A 21,266-nucleotide genomic window follows, 5' to 3' on the forward strand; every position below is an offset into this window, starting at 1 on the left:
GACATGAGCTTGTAAATAAGGCTGCCAGAGTGACTGAAGCACATTTCAGGTGTCACATCTTGGAACTTCTTCAAGAAGAGTACCTTCCACAGATGTCGACCATTTTGCTCTGTCAGCCACAGAAATCATCAGTATGCCCTTACCGAAAAGATTTTGCTTTCTAAAAATTCTTAAAAAGCTGTAAATGATAAAATGTTAACCTTATGTCTCTGCCCCTGCTTAAAGGAACCTGTAGTTTTTCAGGCAAGTCTGAGTGTGGCTGGTCAGAGATTAACCTACTGACAGCAAAGCACAGGTAAACCTTCCCGGGTCTCTGTCCAAGGGCAAACACCTCTTAACAGGATTTCTTGCTCAGTAAGTTCTGGACATACTTTGTGCCAACAATCACTAGTCAAAACTTCGTGCCACCAACAGCTAAATAGGTAGCCAGTGCAGTGAGCTGCAGCAGCTCCTAGGGCAGAGTAGCTGTGCTGGGCCTCCAGATCATTGGGTTAACGTCTTCCCACAAGGAATTCAGAGAGCAACGATAACAATGGATTATGGATTTTACAGATGTTGCATAGATATTATTTCAGTAACAACCATAATAATAAGCTCTTAGGAAGAGTATATTCTACCAGGAACAAAATTGTTACTGAGTAAAGTCCACGCTTTTACAATTCCTTTTTGCTAAGAACAAGTATTTCTTTACAGGCTGGCATAAAGAGTAATAATCACTTTGCAGGTGCCTTTCAAGTGGCCTGTTTTGGTGGTTATTTGGCTGATAGTGCTGGTGCAAAAAAGGAGACTCGCACTCGCCTTGCTGTGGGGGAAGCAGCATTTCACACCAGCGGAGCGATTTCGTCATTCGCTGCACGCTCGCAGCAGGAGGAAAAGCCCAGAGCACAGCAGGGAAGAGGCATGGGAACACTGTCCCTCTGGGCAGGCAACTGGTGGCTGCGGAGCCAAGTGTCATGCTTGCTCTTTTCAGCTGCTTGCAAGAGTCAGCACCCATCACCTAGCACGTAAGCAGTACAGGTGGTAAAACTGCCACAGAAGTGAGAGTATTCACTGCAGCAGTTCAGCACTTGGAAGCATCTACCGATGTATAAACCATTGCCAAGGACAGACCTCTTCCTTGGACTTCCTGAACAGAGGTATTCTTGTTGTGGTTTGGTAGTGTTTTACAAGGTTGAATTATGAACAAGAGATGTTCATGGACTGACCTAGTGAGATTACAGTACCCTGCTGGAAGTCACTGACGTGAGTGACCTGCAGCAGCCGTCTGCAGAGACAACTGGCAGAGCACAGAGCACACAGCCTAGCCTCTATGCAAGTTTTCCAACAGGAAACTTTGCCACAGTTTTCCCAGGATTATCTCTGGCAGGAACAGCAAGCCTTCAAAAGTGGTTCCACAGCATACGTGAACATAAGGCTTCAGCTAACCATGCACTCCTACAAACACAGTTACACAGATGTAGTATTGATATATGGCTTCTACCAACTGACATCTTACATTATTTCAAAGTCATCCCTTTTTATAGGAAGCCCCAGAATGCACTTATTTTCATATATTATTAAGACAAATTAAGAGAGTGCAATATAGCATTTAAATTACAGACTGCTGCTTTCATGCGTTTTCAAAATCTAACTACCCTGGTATCTATTCAAGGCGTGAATTATGCTATCATGTCATGTAATTTAGTCTCGTCAGCACTAATAGATTTTATTAAGCAAGTCACCCAACCAGCCTTTGTTAGCTGCCTTGTGCTGCAGATCTGGGTCACTGATGGGCATTCAGATGTTGTTACCAAAAATAATCATGCCATTACCCAGCCACTTTTCCTTGCTCCCTTGCCAGCACAAGCACCTGCACGGTCACAAAGTGAACTCATCAGGGAACAGATACATCTGAAAAAGATGTCAATAATTCCCATGCACAAACGGGAATGCTCCCAGAAGCCCCAGGCTTTCCAGCCTTTGTCTGATGAGGGAGATGCAGGCAACGTGCTCCTTCCCATCAAGGCTGCAGCAGGAGCAAGGATCCCTGCAAGTAGGTCAGCCAGCCGCAGGGCATCTCAAATGCTCTGCATGAAACATCTTTAATGTCATCTCCAGAGCAGAGAGCTAGCCAGAAGACAGCCCACCACACTGACAGAGGAGCTCCATGAGACACTAACCCACTCTGAACCTGATCAAAGCCACTACAGTGAAGTCCAGCTACACTCTACTTATTCAAACTAGCTCACAAAGCGTTGATGGGACAATGCAGTCCTTCAAGACTTTATACTGGCTCAGATATGGACCCACTTCTTGTTGATTAGGTATTACATGTCCTCTCAAAATCGGCAAAGCCTCAGCATGAAGCAGGAGGCCAGCTAAGGACAGCACTATGTACTTGGCCTCATTTGACAAAAATGCCTACGAGTGTGCCTGTATTTCAATCGGATTATTTTGCACTGCCAAGTGATCTAGTAACACAAAGAGCCCAGTAAGCTAACACACAAGCATTACTTGTTTAGTCAATCCATTATATGCTGTTGCAAAGACACCAGGATAACATAAACAAGTAAATCAAGTCAGACACAGCAGCACAAAAATGTAGGGTTTATTTTCAGATGTTTCATAATACTAACATACTGACATCTTCACATGAGATCTCACTGTAGCATTTGTGAAGTTAAATTTTGAACAAAAGTCAGGGTGATAAGCTCTTTGACAATGTTACCAGGCTTTGAAGTGAGGTACTCTCATTTTACAGTAGGGGATAGCTAAGTGGAGATACCATTCTGAGATATTGCTTCATACTGGAAGACTAGGAAAGCAACAAGCCGGCCACAGGCTCCTGGGTTTGCAGTGTGCTCCTCCAGATGCACTAGATGTCAATGAATAATGAAATTTAAAGTTGCTACTTCCAAAAATGCTCCAAGTTGAATTTTTTCTTAAAGAAAGACAGAAGTCCTCCTGCGCAAGGTCTGATATTTCACAATGACATTAAAATTTTTATAAAACAGATCAAAAGTACAGTTAAATGTGTTTATCTGCTCATATTAGTTTTTAATTTCTCTAATCTCTTTACTCAGATGCTTTATTCCTATGCATTATAAGAACTCAAGGAATTCAGATGTGATATAAGAAACAGATAGAAAATGTAAAAACCCCCCTATTTTTAAAACAAAACACTAGAAATGCAAGGAAGATGAAACAATCAACATTACTAATAACGCAACACAAGAAAATATTAAAGTATAAAATACTGCATTTTATTGTTGTTTCAGTGAGATTGTTTAGTATAGCTCAATGCTGTTAGTCTCCTGATATCAAAATTATTATCAAACAAAATGTGGCATATCCTAATGCTTTAAAAAAAATTGCAGCACATTTCCTTAATGCTTATAAAATCAAGAGCCAGAAATATGACCATTAAATAAATCCTGTAACAAAATCTTAACATTTTAAAGGAATTAATCCAATCATTCACTATGTTTCCATGTTCCTGTTTACCTTGGATGTTCAAGGTGCAAATGACACATTGACAGACATTTGGCATTTTTTTTTTTTAATGTGAAGTGCTGTAATTAGAGATGAAGACACATTTCTTCATTAGTGGACTACTGTTTCACGTAAAGCCAAGTACAGAAAGATTTCCATGTTTCCTTTGGTCTGACAATGACCGTTTGGTTTCTGTGCTTCAGAAGTTATGATAGTTCATCCTGTTAAATGACCTGCAGGACTGTGGATTAGGATTTTATCTTCAGTTTATCCAAATATAAATCCAAGATGTTTAAGGCAGCTAACTATTAGGTAGCACGAACTCCATAAAACTGCTGAATATCATCACACAGGATACATTTGCTATACAGAATAAAATAAAGAGGGGAAGGTTTGCAATTTTTTTTTTTTTTTTAATATTAATGGAAAGCTGTTGCTCTAACTTAGATACCAGGAAACGCAAATCCTCTGTCTCTCCTGAGCAGAATGGACATGCTGTAGACCTGACCCAGCTCCTACATGGTAGAGCAACATTTATCAACAGAAGTGCTCCAAAATTTTATTTGGAAACCTAATAATGCTGAATGCCAGTAGTTAGTTCATGTGCATCTTTAACAAAAAAAGACTGCAGACAGTATTAGTTACAATGGTATCAAAGAAGAGGAAATTAAAACAAGATTTACATGATTCACTTGAAGAATAACGATCACTGAATTTCTGCTATACAAAGTGTACAGTGCTATTTTTTTAAATTAAATTTGTTAGATTTTTTTTAATTTATGTGGAAAAGTACATTTATGACACTACTTTAAGTGGAAGGACTGGATTTGACAACTACATTTTATAGAGAGACATAAATAAATATGGCAAATGAGGCTCATTCCTGACTGGCTTGATCTGAGGAACAATTCATAGTTGTGAAGGAAAGTAAGCGTACAGAGGAGGAAATTAAAGCCTGAAGATAAGTGTCAGAAAAGGACAACATGCTTACGCAACAATGGGGATCAGATTGACTATCAGCATCTGGAAACAGCAAGAGACTATCTTACACAGTAAAAAAAGCCATCACAAATTATCTCTTTCCTTCAAAATAACAAAGCAGACAAAGACAAGCTCTTTTCAGACTTCTGTGTATATAGAATTTTAACATAGGAGATACAAATTGGTTAAAATACTGCTAAGAATAGCATGAACAAGAAACAGTACTTCACTTATCACTTAATACAAGTTTCTACAGAAAAAAAAAATCAGTCAAACATCTAGATCTTGCTGTATTCAAAGTATACATACATCTGGCAGTCCAAAAGTTACTTGTCTTGGATTTAATTTAAGCACCTTCATTACACAGTGTCCTTTACTACAAAACAGCCAAACATACATTCATAACCCTAGAACTAGTTTTATAATTAGCATATTTTAAAGCATTATGTCAGACAGGTGCATCCAAAGTTGGTTTTCTCTTTTAAAGATACACAGTTTGTGTTAGTTACAGTAAACAGCTCTTGCATTACTGTCCATACATAATGCAGCAACTTGTTTTACAGGTCATTTATTTAAATGCTTTCACTTTTACAAAATACTTTAGGAAAAAAAAAAAAGAGGAAATTTGCACTTCAGTTTCTCATTCTTGAAACGTGCTACTTCATGAGATAACTACGCTCTCACCCCTCTGCCCTGCAAAGGAACTGCTTAGCTTTAGGGATTGTATCCCCATCAGACCAAGGCCTGAACGTACATCATAGTAACACTTCACACATATAGAGTGCGACTTCTGAGGATCTCCCAGTTCTTTGCTTACAGCTGTTTAAGCCTCACAACACCCCTGTGAGGTAGGTAAAGTAATATCCCCAATTGACAGAACCAAGACTTTTGTGTGTGTGGCACAATCACACGTAAATGTTCACTGACCAACAAGAGCAGCCTCTGAGCCTGCAGCCTTGAAGAAAATAAGTGTTCATGTTCCTGCAGTGCTACAGGGAGCTAGATGTCTGCACTGGCATTCTCCTTCAGGCCCAGGGTGGAGAAGGTTAAAGCAAAGTGCTAGGCAGATTGCTGCTCTGCCATCTCAGGCAGGTTGTTTTGGAGTGTTTATACAGGTGGCTGGACTGGCTGAACCGCTTGCCGCACTTCAGGCAGGCGTAAGGCTTTTCTCCTGTGTGCACACGGATGTGTTTCTTGCAGTCTGTCAAGGTCAAAAACGTCTTGCAGCAGATCTTGCATGCATACTTGCGGGCACCTTCTACAACCAAGACATTGTGCTCAGATAAGGCCTTCTTGCACTTTGAAAGGACATCTGCAGATGCCCTCGTCAGCTGTGGTGGACCAGGTTGCGACGGATGCCCATTTTCAAAAGAAGTGGTCCCATTCATGATAAGCTGGGAGCCGGATGAGTTATCTTGCAGCTGGGAGCTCCTGACAGAGGTCACCACAGGCATTTTGGGGGCTATGCGGCGGTAGCCAGGAAAGCTGCTGGCTCCACCTCTTACTGACCCCATCATTGCCCTTGACAGGGAGTGCAAGCCCAAGCCCGATCGTGGAAAATCCATGCTGAACTGTTCTGCTGCCCGGTACCCAGAAGTCTGTACACAGGGGAGACCCATCACATCCTGCATTGGTCTAACAAAATGAGAGTCTGCAGGCTCACTAAATGGATTCTCGACATGAGAGACAGTGGCAGATGAATGGCCACCAGCAGGCCCCGACTCTGGACTCATCAGATAAGGGGCATCACTGTCCATTCTGCAGTCACTGGTGGTATTTGGAATGTTGTCATCACTGTTTTGACTAGCACTGAAGCCACCACCTCTGCTTTTATTTAGAAAATTTGAGATACTGAAAGCAGACTTGTGTTCTAGGTTATTTGACACCTCCATAATATGGATGTCTCCCACCCTATCAGTACTGGACTGTGGGTCAGAAAAGCTACGATCACTGCTCTCAGGACTCAGTTCTATCTTCTCTGCGCTCACAACTCCTCCTTCCACTTCAACAGACTCACTGCCCTCTGCTTGGGAAGTGACATCACTCACCTCGTCTTGGGGTTCTGGGGAACTCAAGGGCTCAGACTTCACCACAACCCTCATGTGCTCTTTTTCGTTCAGACTGACCTCTGGATTCTCACATGGGAAGTTGTTCTTCTCAGAAGCAGCCTCCTGGTCAAAGCTGGTTTCCACCTGCGTTGCCTGGGATGCCATGGACATCTGTGAAATGTTTCCTCCGCTGTTGTCAGACTGGCTGGGCACTTGAGCATCTTCCTGAGCACTGAAAGACTGATCAAACATAATAGTATTATCCTCCTGGTTATCAGCAACAGCATCGGCCTTAGAGTTGTCCACAATCTTCAGTGAATCAGGTGAGAAGAAATCTTCCCGTGAATGAACTACTGACTGCCCGCTCTCTGCAGTCACATCAGAAACAGACTCATCCATGGTAGACCTGATGCGCTGTCTGGCCCGATCTTCAGAAGACTGTTTACGTTTGTGAAGACGACGGATCGGAAAAGTAGTGCGCTGCTCGATGTTATTTCTCATTGAGGAGCTCATAGCATTTGGTTGTTCCTCTGTGCTCTGAGTGGAATTTAACGCAGAGCTCACGATGCTCAGTCCAAGCTGCTGGAGCATGAAAGACCTCTGCATGCGTGCATTTTGCTCTTGAACTCTATCACTTGGTGGAGACATTGGCAGCGTCCTGGTAGTAAGGTAGTGTTTGCATGCTTTAACAACGGAGTTCAAATGTAAGTGAGAAGCAGCCAGCAAGACATCCATAACGTTGCTCTCCCCAAGCATTAGTGTGGAAGTATACATCATGTCTATCAAAGCAGCAAAAGCTTCTGCTGTCACCACTTCGCTGTCCAGCTGAATCATATTCATAGTCTGATCCCCTTCTGCTACAGTAAACAGAGCTCGGAAATGTGTGCTACATGCTGCCAAAACAGAGCGATGGGCTTTGAAATGCCTGTTTCCCACCACAATGACACAGTCACAGAGCTGGCCATGAAGCCTCTGGTAGTTGAGCTGCTGAAAGATTTGCTCAAAGTGTCCTGGAAAATCCATGATCCTGTAAAACAAAACAGAAGAAACTATAGTATTAAAAATGGCTGAAGTTCTATTCAGACCACAGTGAAACTGGGTTTAAAAATGAAAGATGATAGCTGAAAGACAGATGAACAATAACTGATCTTAATTTACCACTGTCACATTGGTACTGTATCAAAGCTGGCAATCTTGCAGAGGAGGATGAGGAAGAAAACACAGATTCTGTCATGGAGCTGACCTAGTATTACAGCCACCTCAGCATCAGACACGTCACAGGCAGCTCTGCTGCAAACTGAATAATGCAGGTCATTTCACCTCCATTAGCTCCTGTCCAAACTAAAACACACTCTTTAGTAAAACATTTAATCCTGTTTTTTTAAAAAAATCTAATTGTGAATAATCTACTGCAACCTTTGATAAATTGCTCACATTATTAGATAACCTCCCACTGAAAAGTCTGAACTTTAATTCTCATCTCATTTAATCCAGCTTCACCTTCTGCAAATGACTTTCTGCACAGTTTCTCAGCTACTGTGCAGAACTGTCATTCAAGTATCTGTTTTTCACACAGAAACACACAAAAGAGAGTTAATGGAAAAGAAGGGAGACACTTCTGCACTGGAACAAGTGGTCAGCTCTTATCTCAAACTGCCACCTTTAGCTATCAGAAGTGCAATACAATTTTCTTATTCACTATAGTTTATCAGCTGGGATGCACTGGAAGTCCTCTGTTTTTCCCACAAAATAAATAAAATGGTAGAAAGACAGAAAAGTTTGCCAACGTTAAGAGCTGTCTCTGTACTTGCTATTTCTTATGAACCTTCTTGGTCAATAAGGAAGTTATGGGAAGCTTTTGACAAAATGATGTACTACTCAATGAGACAAACTCAGGGGTGTTTTTTTCTTAAATTTCTGTTAACAGAACATAAGTCAAATCTTAGTAGACTCACCTTAAGACTAAATAGGTGACCTTCAGTGATATCTCTACTTTTTCTCATGACAAATCAACAAAGTATAAGATTTGAGGAACAGAAAGGTTGCGTGTATGGGGCATACACACACACCTTTTTGTGTTCACATTTATTTTTCAATAGCAATAGCACAGTATCATGTAACACAAGAAGACTGTGTAAAGCAGCTAAAATAAAAGGTCACACAGAAAGAATTATACTTTTGAAGAGGTATCAAATGTGAATCTGCCAATTTGGAAATTCTGTCCTCAAATGCAGACATTGTGAACAAACCATATGCTTTATTTGCCTATCTGCACAGTCACAAGCTATGTGAGTAAATTGCATACAAATCTTCCCATAGTCACTTTTGACCAGTAAAGAAAAGTTTGCTCAGAAATAATGTTTGTATTTCAAACTCTCCACAGGTGTTTCACTTCTCACGACTTTGCTCAGAAGGTATGCTCAGGCCAGAGACAGTGGCTGCCAAGTACACACATTCATTTGGAGGAAAACAGGTACAGCTGTTGATGTAGGTTGTTAATATTTTTTCAATCTTGTTCACCTGGATGGACATAGATTAACTATTTACTTGGAAGGATCAGCAGAAAAAGTGAAATCTCAGAAATGCAAAGAGCAACTCCCGAGATTGCAGGTATGGAGCAACAGCAGCACATGGCAACAAAGGCTCCCTCAGCCTGCAGAAGCACACAGCCTGCACCAGCTCAAAGCTCTGCACTCTGCTGCCAGGCAAAAGGCAGAATGGGATGCAGGTCAGACTAGGGACTACCATTTTCAAGACACATACTGCTGTAAGACCGTGCTGGTAAAGGTCAAAAGCCAAGCAGTACACAGAAGGTCACTGATGGATTTACACACTTATCCATATGTAAGCAGGCAGCTATAGAATTCAGAAACTCTATGGGCTTCCAGCAGCAACTCAGCTCAAACTAGAAAGTACATCTGCAATGTTCCCCAGCCTTGGACTATCACCATTAACATGTCAAGGGAAAGTGGAAGGATTCTCGATCCTCTTTTATAAAGGATACACATCTTTTGAACTAGTTCAGAAGTTCTGCAAGCAGCATGAGATTAGGTTTCCTGTTAGGAAACAACACATGCCCTGTGTGCCCTTGCTCCCTGCACAATAACCCCACTTGCTCCCCAGCTGCACCCCATCACACTGAATCCCCCCAGGCCAGAGGAAGCTCAGGCTAGGCCTGGGGCTGAGCAAGGTTTCCCAGTCACACCATCCACTGGCAGAGCAGAACAAGCACGAACTGAACACATGCCCAGTTCTCCATCCAGCGAGGGTACAAAGCTAAGCTCCCCTTTTCTACTAGGCCCACAGCTATAAACCTTGTTGGACTTAAAATACTAGTCTCCTCAGTCAAAACTTGCCAGTGTCTCCAATAGCTAGGGAACGGATAGGCAGAGCAGTTGTGCCCTGTAACACCTGTCACTAAATAACAAAAGCTTTGCATTGTCAGGGACAGGAGACTACAGCCAGCTATCGGGTGGGAAAGCCCTAGATGCAGATACTCTCCATTTTTAGCCTGTCTTGAGGCTACTATGGACACTGCTGTGGGATAAACAGCTACGATTTGCTGATTCCCAGGCTTATGAATCTCTTAGGGGCAACCTGGACAAAGGGACGTGCTCAAGTTTGCAGCTTTTGCTGCACTTGGACTAACATCAGGCTACAGAAAATTAAGGGAATCAGTAGTATAGTAGGCAAAGAGATCTGAATTCATGCCAGAAGACGTGGCAAACTAACATAAAAGCACAAAGACTAAAGCCATTTAGGTCATCAAAAAAATCTCACAAAACAGGCCCTGCCTGCCTCAGCTGCCAGGCTGGAGCTAATGTAAGAGCAGCTGCTGTTCCCCAGCCGAGAGGCAGCTGGCATTCACCCACCTCCTCCTTCTCTAAGGCACACGACATACACTTTGCAGGTCTTTGCTGGAGGAAGATTTCACCACCCAGTCCACCAGACAAAGAACCATGCCGCTCTCCAAAGGAGACAGGCTTGCAAAGAACCACAGTTTTACCTAAACACTGAAAAGCCAAAACTTCTGCTGGCAAAGATCTGTTGCCTCCAACTGCAATTGTTTCCTGTGTATTTTAAAAAGAAAAAAAAAAAAAATTACACTTCATGCCTTCCGGCAATGTTGAGCGTCCAGGCTTACCGTGGCATCAAAAATCCACTAATTTGGCAGCAATAAAGCTATGATGCCTGAATGCCTGAAATAAGCACCATAATGCAATTAAGTATTGTGTCACAGTCTTCCTTATCCCTATAAATGAAGTTATGTAATAAACCAGAAGAATTTGAGTTTGATGCTTTCTTTCAAATAAGAAATAGGAATACAGATCATAGGTGATTTTATTTATCTTTCACTACCAATGTGTATTTGACAGTAAAAATAAGATGATATTTTCAAACAAAAAAATGTTAAACAAGACAAACTTTGGAATTGCAAAGTTTTCATTTCTACACACTTTCTCTGAGAGAAGTATAACACAAGAGTAAGTGAGAAAATGCTTCCTGGTGGTTGTAGGAGTCGGGAGGAACAAAAGAGCGGACTGGAATGTGGCAGAGGCCAGGGCTGCTTTGTGAGCAGTGCTGCTTATGTCGCTGTCTGCCTTTGCTGCTCCTGCACATCTGGTTAAACTCACGCTCTTCTTTGTTCCTGCAAGCACCGTGCACGGACAACCTCTGTAAGGAAAAGCTGCCCTCTGGACAGGCATCTCTGAAAAGTTGAGAGGGCACTGACAAACAATTAATTTATCTTCTTTTGCTCACCTCTGTTATGGTCTAGGTGTTATGCCAGAGATAACACTCCACCCTTGGCTTCACAGGACTAAAATACAGGATTTAGGGGGAATTTGGAGAGAGGAGGAGGAGGAGGGGGGAGGGGCAGGGGGAACAACAGGTGCCAGAGCAACAAAGAAACTCTCTCTTTTGCTCCATTTAGAGAACCATCACTATAACCACAGTGTGCTCTTGGGGGGCCTGGATGTTGGTTGACTTTCTTTTCACTTCACTCCCCAGTTAAGAATGACAGCTCCAAGGAACCATTTCACAGCTGTATGGCTATATGCAGGGCTGATCCACATAGTGTACAATGCTACAGCCCACCAGCAGACACCCTGAAAAACACCAGGCACCCACCACACCAGGAAAGCCAAGGGATCTGCTTTCCTAAGGACCAGAACTGCAGGACGCCATGGCATTAACTACAGTGACTTCCCAAAAATGCAGCAGTGCTGAACCATAACCACCACCACCTACAAAGGCAGCTAAGATGGGAGCACTTTGTTGTGCCCCATCTGCAACCAAGAACAAAATCATTCCACTTGTAACTTCACTGCAGAAAGCACAGGGCCCAGCAGAGACTGCTCCAGCTTCAAGGGTTGTCAGAAGCAAGCTGTTCACAAGCACCCAAGCAGTTCCCAGTCTGCACACTGCTTTAGGTCATTTTAGGAAACGCACTGTAGAACATACAAAATACCTGAGAGCTCATGCATTGCCTTTATCAAGCCAATCCCAGGAGGTGGTATGCTTCAGAAGACTACGTAGTAATGCATTCGAACCAACATCCAGAGAAGACTGGAGGTGGAAAATGCCAAACTGCATGAGGACAGGATTTCACATCAGCAAAAAGATTGAGCTGGACTCCAGAAAGGAAGATGGGTTTCAGGGGTGGTCCAAGGTATTTCTGCCCAGGCAGCAATATGTATTTGAACCAGAGAAAACAGGCAAGAGTCGTCGTTTTGACCCATGATTTGGGATTCAGAATTCAGAGAAAGTCCTTGCTTACAGTCACAAAAAGTGATTGCATCCTTCGTGCACCTGAAACAAGACAAACCCCAGTTTTGCTTCCAGTAACATTCATTTGGTTTGGTATTTAACTTTTACTACACCATAAAGGCTGAAGTCCTCAAACCAGAATCAACAAACACAGTCCCCACAGTGAAGCTGAGATCTTACACAAGACCAACTGAAAATTATAAAACTACATTTGAGTCGTATATATTGCATACTATGCACACACCACATTCAGTGAGACAATCAACTACTTCAGGTTACGAAATATATGTAACGTGTCTAAGTCAATGTCAATATATATAAGTGACTTATTTCTGGATACGCACATTTGGTCTGTCTTCCCCTCCTGCTTTGGTGATACCTCACCTTTCAGCAACAGCTGGCCCTAAAGACTCCCCTGAACCACCCGTGGGCTGCACATCCCCATCATTCCCCTGTCAAATGACCCAACATCTCCAGCACATGACAGGTGGCATCGCAGCACATGGTGTGCAAATGCCTATTGGGATGAAGGACAGAGACGCTCCCAACTGAGTAGCGAGTGGTTTCAGTAGCCAGTCTCTGCCGCCTTTGTGAGGCTCACAGCCAGTTCCAGTTAACATCCTGGGGACCCAGAGAATGTTAGATGAAATCTTCTGCTGAATCAGATCCAGTCAATGGGACTCAGGGGAGCCATCAGTCGTACAAAGAGCAGACATCGAGTCCAGTGGCCTTTTGGAGAGCAGCGGGAAGGGAAACAGCTTAGTTCTATAATCAAACAAATGACCACAAGTGAAAAGAAACCATATCAAATTGTTTAGCTACAAGTAGTTTTACTATAAACACAAATAGTCAGAGGCATGAAAATTTTAAAGGCAAGCAACAAAAAAAAAAAAAAATCCATGGAATTCTGACTGGAAAACAACTATTCTGCCTGTCCCTGGACTAAGGCCTATGAAATGAAACCAGCGGGGTCAGAACCAAAGAAACACTCCTTCCCCTAGCACAGTAAAGCTACTGAACTCCTTGCCATGGGCAAGTACGTGTGAATTCAACAGCCATTACACAGATTCATTGAAGAAAAAACAATTAAGAGTTATTAAATATTCAGATGCCACCTCTAGCTGGGGAAGGCACTAAACAACAAGTCACTGGAGGTGTAGTTTCATATACACTTACCTCTCTGGCTTTCAATTTTACAGCTTGCTTTGGTATTTTCGGAAGAGTTTTAGGAGAGAACTATGAATTTTTTTAATGGAAGATTGATTTGGTAAAAATGAATAAGGAAGCATTTTCTCCTTAACATTTTGATTATACACTTAAAAAGATAATTAAGCTTTGAATAAAAAGTGTGCTCAGTAGATATTTAAATACTTAACTTGCCTCTTCACTGCTAGAGGAAAACATACCACAGCAGATCCAAAAGCCCAAGAGAGGCAAGGCTGCTGCTGCTAAATGTCCCCAGGTCCCAGAAGGAGAGTGGGAGAAGATGCATTCCCAGCAGGGACAAATGCACAGAGCACCCGTACACGCCACAAGAGATACTCAGCACCCACACAAACACAGGCAGCAACAGACACCTCATTCTGCTGCTTTCTCTGTCAGGGCAGGATGGAAGTCCACCTGTGAGAACATACATACTGGCATACGAGGTGGACCCCTCCAGCAGCTGGCCCTCCCAGCAGCTGTCTCCTGGGTCCCAGTTTCCCCACCCCCAGCTTGCAGGCATATGGGCCCCTGAGGCCACAGCCTGGTTCCAGTTGCAGTACAGACCGTCACAGGTACACAGAGCCAACCAGGATTCCCCTAGTCCCACAGGTGACCCTCCCATGTTCTCGCCCCTATAGACACAGGTACTCTCACACCCAGAGCTGCCCTCAGGACCCACGGACCCCTTTGGTCCCAGGCCACTTCACTGGCTCTTCCAGGTTGATCTTCGCTGGCCATCAGACACTCGCACACCCGCACTTGCTCCAGTCAATGCCCCATGGACACAGGGACCCTCTGCCCTGTGGCTTGACCCCCATGGCTGCACTCACACCAACCAGAGAGCCCTCACCCAGGACAGAACCAGGAAGGAATTTAATTGGGAGCAGGACAGACGGCACTGATCAGGTGCAGGGCATGGCCAGGCAAGCGCACTGACCAGCCAACTGGCTACATGCAACCAACCCTTTTCATCCCCTTACTGCTCTGTATTTCCACATATGTTCCTCCTCAAATCCCCTAACCCCTCCTTTGCCCCACCTCTGGTTCCTCCCCTAAGCATCCTGTACTAAGTCCTTGTCCCAGCAGCCAGCAGCAACCCCCTTAGTCTGACAGAGCTGCTCTGCGACTCACCTGTGATGGGTCACACTGGGACACTGGGCAAAGGCTCTGCTGGGACTGCCCTGGCAGGGCCTGGACAGGGTGCTCCTTCCTTTGGGTCCTTGTCTTGGGTTCCCACCTGTGCCCCTGTGCTCCTCGTGGCCTGCGATGGGCTTGCTCCATGGGTGAGCCTGGGAGCAGCCCCACAGGGTACTCTTTGGGCTCCCGCTCCTGCCATTGCCTCTCCAGGCTCCCTTGGGGCAGTGCAGAGGAGCTTGTTCACATAACTGAACATTCATGGTGGCACATAGTAAAATATTCCTCATATATGCAGATGAAGATAAGGCTTAAATTTCTAAAACTGAGCCTTCCATATTAAGAAAGTATCAGGATTAAAAATACCTAGTTGGGAAGATGATGTGTAAGTGTTTTGAAATTCTAGGAAAAAAGACCTACAATTTACAATTACACAGCCTGTTTATTAATCTCCCATTAGTTATTAACCTCAGAGTCCCTCTGTCAACTCCAACCAAATTTAACAAAGGACATTAGACGCTGAATTACCACATTTTTTATTGAAGTTGGTGTCTGGTTACAGAAGCAGCCACATTTAGAAGGACTACTTCTCACAGAGTCATTATTAATTCCCTTATTCTCTTAAACAACACAAAACACCCAAACTCAAAATCAGCCAGCTGGCCATTTTGCACACACAGCTATGAATGAGGCACTGGTGCTGCCATCTACCCAGCCAGGCAGGTAGAAACACAAGAGACAGCTGGCAACACAATCACACAGCAGAAGGGAAACTACAGATTTTTCCATTGGAATTCAGGTTTTATTAGCACTTATTTCTACTACTTTTAATGGTAAAAATTTCTTCATGTGGTTTCTTTCTATTTCTTGAATGATTAGCATTGATAGTACTCTGTAGACTTACAGCCCCTTTTTCCATCAAATCCCTCTGCTCTAATACTTAAGCTGCAGCAAGTTGGGACAAGGCAAGTATTTAAGTACACTTGCACTGAAACTACTGCACAATCACAAACTTTTCTCTCGCTTCTTTAAAAAAAAAGTTAACTCACTATAAAACAGTGTGGGAAAAAAAAAACCTCTGAATAATGGTCTATTTAAAATTTTGTTGCTATGTCGAATACTAAAGGACACTTTAGATTACACTGCAATCCTGAGCCACTGTCAAGAAGTCAAACATACATAGTCAAGCAAACAAAAAAAATTAAAAGCAACCTCAAGTTCCCCCTGAAGAAGCTTTTGAAAAGTTTGCAAAGTAATTGATTTTCTGTTACTAAAACCAACAACAAAAGCTGCCTCAACTATACTATTCAGTAGAATGATATCAGAAGAAATCTCACATACAAATACACTACTGAAAACTTTAGACTGGGTACTTATTTTTTCTTTATCAGATACACAAAGGACAATTTATTACTTGCACCTCAAACTGCATTCCCAACAATCTGTATTTAAACGCATTTGATAGTCTAGGTAACAAGCCTGCAGGAATCCCTGGCATAGAGCCAGAACTTGAGAGCATGCCAATATAATATTAGTAACTGTTTGCCTCTTAGTTTAAATTACATTTTACAAAACATTACAATACACTTGTACTGTGCTTAACCGTTGTGCTTGAAATAATACATCTCATAAAAAGCTTCCCTGAAGCATAAACATAAATCTAGATACCAGTCAGTGATACGAGCATTATTTTAGAAAACACTTTCTACTATCAGTTACATTGGTTTTTTAACAACCCAGCAGGATGGTGGGAGGGTAGAGGCAGGAAGAAATGGAAGTCTTCACTTTCTTTGACATCTTCAGGAAGTTTTGTCACTTTGAAACACCAACAGTGTCCATTCTCTGCTCTGAGAGTGTTTTCAAACTGAACATATGGTGGAATTTTAGTTAACAGTAGTTAAAATGATTTCTGGATTTGACCTATACAACTAGACTCCACTGTTACATCGCTTTCATGTATGCAACAATACAGTGAGTGCCAGCCATGAAAGGCATTTTTTGTGTGTGTCTGACAAGTACCTGCAACTAGTGACTTTGATGACTGACAGTTGAGTGAACAGCATCTCATTTGAGGTGTTTCCTTAGCTAGATTTTATATATAGTTCAACTCACACAGTTTATCTCCCTATTGTCAGGGAGGATGAGTTACAACTTGTCTAAGAATCAGAAAGGATAAACTGCACTGCAAAAGCTGCTGCTGGTTGCATCAGCCCTCCAGAGCAGAATAAGAGATTAGCATATGGCTTTGTATTTTCTCATCATCTGAAAGGTACTGCAAATAGATAGTCCAACCTATGGCAACACCAACTCATTAATAAACAGTAACAGCACAGCCTGCCAGCTGCAAAGAGCATCTTTGAAAGGAGCAACAAAAAGCTTCCTTAAAAAGGCTGGATTTTTCTTAGACACTCTTAGTTATCTGCAGAAATGGACACTACCTGTGACATGGCCATCTTCCTGCTTCCTCACATTTCCACTCACCTCCTCCCAACGCTGCGATGTATCTCTCGGTCTCCAGATCCTGCAGCAGAGTGTGATAGTTCAGAGGAAGACACAGAGGAGGAGACTGAAATGTGACAATCCTGCATTTTGATGTGCCATCTCAGCTTGTCACCAGGGGGGTTGTTTCTTTGTTGTAATTCCACTATTTAACACACCTGTACTGCTGTATATTCTGAACAGTGTTTCCTTATAATTCCTGGCTAATTCAAGGTCAGTACCATAGCTTTCACAGGTGTCAGTCTCTCTCTCAAAAGAGCTGACGTGTTTTTCTGGTCAACTTACAAAAGCACAGTGTTTTCTAGATATCAATAAGAAACAGCAAAAGATGATCACGGATTCTATTCTTGATCTTATGAAGCTAAAAAACTGTATCTAGATATGAGAAAACAGCTGTTCCAAAGAGCACGAGTTTTTAGCCACTGCACAGTGAAACACCTGAATAATGCTGTTTGGGCAGTATCACAATTTTATTTATTTACAAAGGGAAAAGCAGAGAACACTGCTACACAGAACTGGCAAAAAAGCCATTTAAGGGCATGAAAAGACAAACACTGCCATCAACAAGGACTGATCTGAACTCACAGTTACTTTATCAGTTCAGAAAACCTCTCTTGAGGTTCAGGGTACCATGGCAGTCTCTGTCACTGCCATTGTCCTCTTACAAGAATGCCCAGCAATGCAAAGGAAACTCAGTTGCCAGCTTCTCCTTCCTACCATCACTCCCAGTTCATGAATGAAACCACAAACACCACACAGAACCAAAGGTCTGCAGGCAAGGATCCCAGAGGAAAGGGCAGCCACAGACAGCTCGGCGCCAGCATGATGTCTTCTTGCTCAACACAGCAATCATTTCTAAATCTAGCTCTTCAACTTCACTATTTACCAGAGATTCAAGAATTTTAAACAGCCCCATCCAACCACCTTCCTTGGTGATTCTTTTGCCTAAGCTTTTAACCCCAATGAAACTAGGGTTAACTGCGTAATGAATAAATCTACTTTTGCCAGCAAGTGGTTTAGATAGAAGTAACAAACATTAGTTTGCTACCACCACAATGGATTCATTAGTATGACACCTCTTCAGCCTAAGCAAATAACTATATCCACATAACTGATTCAATAGATGACTACTATATTTCCAATGAGAACTGTTGAATTACCTGCTTCCAATCTTCTGAAACTCGTTTCAAAGACTCATCTTCTAACACTATCATTTTGCCCTCAGAAGAGAAAAATTCTACATGAATGTACTGCACAGTTCTCTTTTGGCATTGTGGTGTGTTGATCAGACACCCACCCAGCCACTCTCTCACTCCCCCTCCTCAGCAAGATGAGGGAGAAAGATTAAAAGCTTGTGGGTTGAGATAAGGACAGGGAGGTCATTCACCAATCACCATCCGAAACACTCAACTTAGGGAAGATTAATTTAATTTATTGACAATAAATAACAGTGTAGGATAGAAGGAAAGAAAAAACCCTCCCACCCCTCTTCCTTCTCCCTCAACTTCACTCGCAACAATTCTACCTCCTCCACCTGAGCAGCACCAGGAGATAGGCAATGGGGGTTGCAGTCGGTTTGTAACGCTTCATCTCTGCTGCTCCTTCCTCCTCACGTTCTTCCCCTGCTCCAGTGTGGGGTCCCACCCACAGGAGACAGTCCTCCATGAACCGTTCCAAAATGGGTCCTTACCACTAGATGCAGTTCTTCAAGAACTGCCCCAGCATGGTTCCTTTCCACAGGGTGCAGTCCTTCAGGAATAGACTGCTGCAGTGTGGGCTTCTCACCATGGGGCCACAGGTCCTGCCAGGAGCCTGCTCCAGCGTGGGCTCTCCACAGGCTGCAGCTTCCTCCAGGGCACATCCACCTGCTCCACTGTGGACCTTCACGGGCTTTGGGTGGCCAACCTGCCTCACCATGGGCTGCAGGGGAACCTCTGCTCCAGCGCCTGGAGCACCTCCTCCCCCTCCTTCTTCACTGACCTTGATGTCTGCAGGGCTGTTTCTCTCACATATTCTCACTCCTCTCTCTCAGCTGCTGTTGCAAAGCAGTTTTTACCCGTTCTTAAAATCATTACCACAGAGGCACTACCAGCGTCACTGATGGGCTCAGCTTTGGCCAGCAGTGGGTCCATCTTGGAGCTGGCTGGAATGGGCTCTGGCCAATACGGGGCAGCTTCTGGTGTCATCTCACAGAAGCCACCCCTGCAGCCCCCCTGCTACCAAAACCTTGCCACGAAATCGAATACAAGCATACACTAATGCAGAATTAAAAATAAAACATTGTCTCAATCAAGGTTTAAAAGTCACACTAGAGGGTAACAATTTACATTATTTGAATGTATTACGCTGAATTAACTAAATTCCTTCTGAGCAATTTTTAAGAGGCGGAAGAAGAAATTAAGGAGCTTTTGTCAGTTCAGAGATGGTAACTTCTTTCTCTGTTTTCACACAGACCACTTCAAGTCTACCCTTCCTTTATAACACACGGATTTACAGCAGAGTGCAAAACGGTTACCAGCTTGAACACTGCAGGGTTTGCCTTTGTGAGCACAACCATAAGAAAAACTGGCAGTGAGTTCGGTCAATGCCACAGAGACCACACACACGCTCCAGAGAAGCAACTGGTGTGCACGCAACTTCTGCATACCAACAGTACACGCGACACCTCTCCACCTGCATGCCGTCCTCCACAAGATGAACTATGATTCAATAATTACACCAAGTACAAGAAAGTAAAGCCTAATTTATAACACATCATCTGAAGATATGAAAATTGCAGAACATTAACTGACAGATAAGAAAGGCTGTTGTTCCTGTGCTCATTCCTGAATGCACTGAAAGGCACAGTATGGAAGAATGGAGTTGTACCTTTTTTTCTTTTTTCTTTTTTTTTTTTAACATCACTTGAAATATCCAAGTTTTACATCCCCCTCAAGACTCAAGATAACATCTACGTCCCATCTTTCCAGTAGCTGAAAATACATCCAGATGTTTAATTTTGTATCTTACGCAAACACCACTGTACACACAACAAAAAGGCCTTCCAGAGATTCCTCGTCAAGCGCAGCATCTCACACTCAGCAGCGCAGTTTTGTGTCTCTCGACCAGGTCTGAGCCAAACGCACTTCAAGGAGTCCTGACACAGAGACCAAGCGCCAGCTTTGTTCCACGGGATCCTGGCAGAAGGAGCGCCCGACCACCGCAGGGGCTCTGTACTAGCCGGTGTGACCCTGCCGTCACAAGCCCGCGCCTTAACAGGCCTACGGAACCCCCGAGTCCCCAGTGGATGGAAACCCCGCGAAAGGAGCTGCGGGTGTGGGAGAAGCGAGGCCCCCACCGGCCCGCAGGGACGGCGTGCTGTCCTACGGGTTCTTCTCCAGCACAGCAGAACCGCGTTCCCCGCCACCCGGCGGAGTATCCACCGTTGCTGCCACCCACAGCCCTCCGCTCCGCTCCGCCCGCCGCACGGCCGCGGGGCCCCGCCGCGCCAAGCCTTGCAGCACCACCGGCGGCATGCCGATCCCCTGCGCTCCGCGCCGGGCAGGCTCCGGCGGCCGTCCTCTCCCGCATGCACCGGGGCCGCGGGCGGCCCGCCGGCAGCTCGCCGCCCTCCTGGGCACCTCCGCCTCCCGCGGGGCTTCCAGCTGGCCCGGTGGGGTTGCCCGGAGCGGCAGGCCGGAGCAGCCGCGCTCTCCGCCCCGCCTGGCCCCAGCCCCGGCCCGGCCGCCCACGTCACCCGCCGCACGCCCCGCGCGCCCCCGCCCGCGCGCTCCTGGCCGCCCCCCCACCTTTGCCCGGCGCCGCCCGCCGGGCCCGCCAGCGCCCCCGCCCCCGCTCACCTGCGGTCCCCGCCCCCGCCGCTGCCTCTGCTCTCCGGGCGGGAAGGGCCGCGGCGGGGCGCCCCGGGCGGCGGGAAGGGCCGGGCACGGCCGTCGTCCTCGGCCCTGCGGCCCCGTCCCCCGCTCGCGCGGCTCCGCCCCCACGGGCCCTGCGCTGCGGCGGCCGCGCCGGTGGCCGGAAGTGACGCCATCTCGCAGCGGCTCCGCTCGGCGCGCGTGGGCAGGGCGCCAGCGCGAGCCCGCCTACCCGGCCGCTAACCAATCAGCGATTTCTTTACTGATAAGCCACGGCGGCCCCTCCCTCCCCGCCCAGGATTCG

The 21,266-nt window shown here is 44.8% G+C and overlaps 1 protein-coding gene across 4 annotated transcripts; it reads right to left on the reverse strand.

Annotated features, from left to right (window-relative positions):
• Positions 1-2,553: 2,553 nt before the first annotated feature.
• ZBTB5 (zinc finger and BTB domain containing 5) lies at positions 2,554-20,956 on the reverse strand. Of its 4 annotated transcripts, XM_075726527.1 has the most exons (4): positions 12,654-13,374; positions 11,971-12,311; positions 10,373-10,570; positions 2,554-7,527 (listed from the first exon to the last, which is right to left on the reverse strand). In XM_075726527.1, the coding sequence occupies exon 4, from the start codon at positions 7,521-7,523 to the stop codon at positions 5,499-5,501; it is 2,025 nt and encodes a 674-aa protein (XP_075582642.1). In that variant the 5' UTR covers positions 7,524-7,527; positions 10,373-10,570; positions 11,971-12,311; positions 12,654-13,374; the 3' UTR covers positions 2,554-5,498. The 4 variants fall into 4 exon arrangements, with proteins under 4 accessions (XP_075582642.1, XP_075582641.1, XP_075582645.1 ...); XM_075726526.1 differs by lacking the exon at positions 10,373-10,570; XM_075726530.1 differs by lacking the exons at positions 10,373-10,570; positions 11,971-12,311; positions 12,654-13,374 and adding an exon at positions 20,948-20,956.
• Positions 20,957-21,266: the final 310 nt, after the last annotated feature.

Source organism: Pelecanus crispus, chromosome Z (assembly GCF_030463565.1).
Source record: "Pelecanus crispus isolate bPelCri1 chromosome Z, bPelCri1.pri, whole genome shotgun sequence".
In the NCBI taxonomy this organism is placed as follows: domain Eukaryota; kingdom Metazoa; phylum Chordata; class Aves; order Pelecaniformes; family Pelecanidae; genus Pelecanus; species Pelecanus crispus.

Coding starts and splice junctions, on each gene's coding strand:
- ZBTB5 (XM_075726530.1), bottom strand. CDS start 7,523: ATGGATTTTCCAGGACACTTTGAGCAAATCTTTCAGCAGCTCAACTAC.